At 49.4% G+C, this 3640-nt stretch overlaps 1 protein-coding gene across 1 annotated transcript; it reads right to left on the bottom strand.

Annotated features, from left to right (window-relative positions):
- Positions 1-996: 996 nt before the first annotated feature.
- On the bottom strand, positions 997-2277 carry LOC144707511 (putative CCR4-associated factor 1 homolog 7). The gene has a single exon (XM_078580651.1). It carries the CDS (start codon positions 2074-2076, stop codon positions 1054-1056), a length of 1023 nt encoding a protein of 340 aa, XP_078436777.1. The 5' UTR covers positions 2077-2277; the 3' UTR covers positions 997-1053.
- Positions 2278-3640: the final 1363 nt, after the last annotated feature.

Genomic DNA, 3640 nt, shown 5'->3' with positions numbered 1-3640 from the left:
CTCACTCGGCCTCCGCCGCGCGCAGTTCCCGGCATCGCCGGTACCCAACGTTCGCATGCTCATCTTCCTGCCGGCGCCGACGCACAGTGGGGTTCGATATGTGATTCCTGACCGCGGTGTTTCACTCCTGATCGCGGTGTGATTGCCGACGCCGACGACTGCATCGACAGCACCGTCGATCCTCTGCTACCTTGCCTCCCTTCCCGGTGCCCGATCGAGTGTCGTCCTTGGTCTCTCGACCGGCTGGTCGTGCTGACCAATCAAAGGGCGCGTGGAACAACGGCCGACGCCCGCGAACCCCTCCTGCCGATCCGGACGCGCCTCATTCCTTCCCGGCCTGATCGAGCTCACCCCTCCACCCCTGAACGACTCTTCGGATTCTGCCGACGAGATACAAACCCGACCGCTCCGGGTAGCTCCAAGTCGCCCGACCCCCTGACACGGCCCTACATGCAGGTTCCTCCTCCCATTCCCCCCTGTTTTGAACAGAACTTAGACTACGTTTTTCAGCCCCTTTCAACTCACGCGGTTGAAAAAGAAATAAGAAGTTTGAGCAGAAGTTGGGTTACGTTTTTCAAGAACCAGGACAGCGCCTCAGGGCCGACTCGCACTTTCAACTTGCACGGTGCAAAAGTCAGAACAAAGAAACCCATTTTCTTGCTTTTTATTTCAATACACTACAAGTGCTTAACGATTCTTCTTACAAATTTACATAAAATACAACTGCTAAACAACATCAGATTATCCGGTCCTTAAACATTGTCCCATCATTTCCTTGGAGGAAAAAGACAGTGGCCGAGGGAAATTCCCACGCGCCACGATCGTAAACAATAACAAGGATTCAAACCGAGCAGAATCGACAGATGTTTCTCGAGATTAAAGTGTTGCTTTTTTATGGATTAAAATGTTAGCCCTGAAAGATCCAGTCAACTGGAGGTGGCGCAGGCAAAGATTTCAGTAAGATAATTCATTTCAGAACTAATTCTCTGATGCACGATCATCGGAGGAAGGAATGTTTCCTTCGTATCCGACAAGAAGTGGTTGTCACATATCTTATTGAGCCGTTGTCTTCAGATCAAAGCGAGGAGGCAGCGGTGAATGCCACGCAACCATCCTCGAGGGAAAGGGAAATGGCGCGCCCCCAGCGCCGTTGATGTGGCGAGGAGGCAGCGGTGAATACCAGGCAACCATCCTCGGGGAAAGAGGCGCGCGCCCAGAGCCGTTAATGTGGCAAGAAGGTCGCACCACCGGCGCTCGAGGGACGGCGATTGTCTCGTCTTCGATCCCGTAGAGGATGCCTTCGACTCCCTTTTCAAGCCGGGAGAGCTGACCCGCCATCTTCGCGTACACCATCCCGGCGATCAGGCTGTCTACGCCCGCCTGGTGCCCCGCCCTGCCGAACACGATCACGCCGAGAGACTGCGAAAGCTGCACCAGGCCGAGGTGGGACACTTGGAAAACCCTGCCCAGGCACTTCACGTCCACGATCCTGCCGAGGCAGTGCCCCGCCAGACAGGCGAACCCTCGGAGCGACTGCGGAAGCGGCGCGCGGGTCAGCAGCTTGAGCAGGTACGCGACGTCGTAGAGGCCGTGGAACGTCACCCACAGAGGTTTGGGCCCCCGCGTCCACTGCTTGCTCCCTCGCAGAAGCCCCGACAAGACCGCGGAGTCGACGCCTTCCGCTCTCGTCCTCGCAAAGTCTATCCCGCTCTGCTTCAGCAGCTCTATCGACGCATCCCATCGCAGATCCGACGGGGAGGAGAGATCGAAGTCGCTAAAGTTTATTTCCCAAGAGCGACGCCGGCCGTGCGCGTCGAAGAAGGAGAGCCCGAGCTGAATGATTTTCATGCTGTTCACGTTGCGCCGGACGTCTTCGTAGCGCTCGCGAGAGCCGGCCGAGACGGAGGTGTGGTGGACGAAGCCCGGGAACTCGGTATCCATGGCAACGAAGCGGGACTCCCCCAGAGCCTGCATCATGAGAGGGAATTCTTGGTGCAGGTTACTCGCCCAGACACTTCGCACCTCCGCCGCTGACACTGCCGTGAATGCGACCGCCATCTCTCTGACTTTCTCCATCTCTCAAAACGCTGTCTCTCTTTTTCCTTGCTACCATGACTCCCGCGCAAGCCCTTCACTTATAGTGGGCAACGGAAGGAGACCGTCTGTTTCGGAGTTCCGAGGTAGGGGGGGGGGAATGGCAGACGCGGTCATTCCGCAACGGACACAACGGGATTTCCTAATATTCACGAACTAGACTCTAGCCGTTGTTCTCGACCCTTCGCGCTGAAACGAAACTTTGCAAGTATCGCGCCTATCTACGTCGGGCCCGCCCAAGGAATTTCTCCTGAAGTCAGCGGTCGGCAGAGAGTGAGAATCGCCAAAGGACCGCAAGAAAAGCACACTCGCTTCAACGGTTTACATTCTACCTCTACGGTGCCAAATCGTTCGCGGTAAAAAAAGCATATAGTCCGTTTAAAAATGTGTACCGCCCCTTCTACAGTACGGCTTCGGACTCGGACGGTTATACATAATTATGATAAGATCGTCGCAAGAAGAAAATAATATCAATAACAAACATTAAAAAACTATTATTTGTCAAGCTTAAATGAATGTTATGCTAAAACGCATCGATTGCCTTAATAACCCCATGTGTCAATGAACGAGAATCTCCCTTTAGACGTTTACTATTTCTTACCATTGGTCTCCCAACAGTAATGACGAGTATTGCTTTCATTTCTCGACATTTTCTGGTATCGCTTGACTTGAGAAATTTCAAGCTCATTAAAGGACAAAAATGGAGAAATAACTAGCCGTCGTGCGAACTTCGATGACTGCCGGGGTCTCGCCAATCTTTAATTTTGCTCACTTTGCTATGCAGATATTTACCCTCTTTCTGGCCTGCCGGAAACTAGGAATGTGCATCACTTTTGATTGGTTCTGATTTCATCGTGCGTAGCTCAGGGCGTACTCTAAGAGGGAATTCAAACCTTAATCTTCTCGATTTCATTGATATTATTATAATTACCCAAATAATGAAGAAGAGGAAAGTCAGAGAGGTGATAATAGTTCCTTGGATTCAAAACAAACCCCCCCCAAAAAAAGGAAATTTGGGAACTAAATTTCAGAGTAATCTTTGGGATCGATGAAAGCCGTATGGGGAAAACAATCAACATTAAATCGTAATACGAGTATCTAAGAGATAACCTAAGTAAAACCATTGTCATTCCAAGAGTGAGAGACCCAATTTTCGAAGTGAACTATTAATTATTATAGCTAAATAATTGGAAACACTTCGGATAATAAATTGGAAATTTTCTCAGAATGATGATTTATGCCCAATGTGAATAAAAATGCGAAAATGAATTGAACACATACAGGAGAAGAAATTTTGAAGCACCTTTTAATTGCGTTCTGACATTACGTTAATGATAAATATTGGTTGATTTTAAATGTAAATTTTAAATAGAAAAAAGCTATAAAGAGGAAATCCTTGAATAAGAAAGCAGGAACAATCATAAGCCATAGGCAGATTTTAAGTGGATCTTTATTGAATGAGATAGAAAAAGAGTATGAAAATGAGACGGAAGGTTATGAATAGTAGAAAAGGGAGTAACTCTGAGCAGGTGTCATGCTAAAATAA

This window comes from Wolffia australiana, chromosome 1, assembly GCF_029677425.1.
Source record: "Wolffia australiana isolate 7733 chromosome 1, ASM2967742v1".
NCBI classification, from domain to species: Eukaryota; Viridiplantae; Streptophyta; class Magnoliopsida; order Alismatales; family Araceae; genus Wolffia; species Wolffia australiana.
This window is presented reverse-complemented; position numbering and strand designations above follow the sequence as displayed.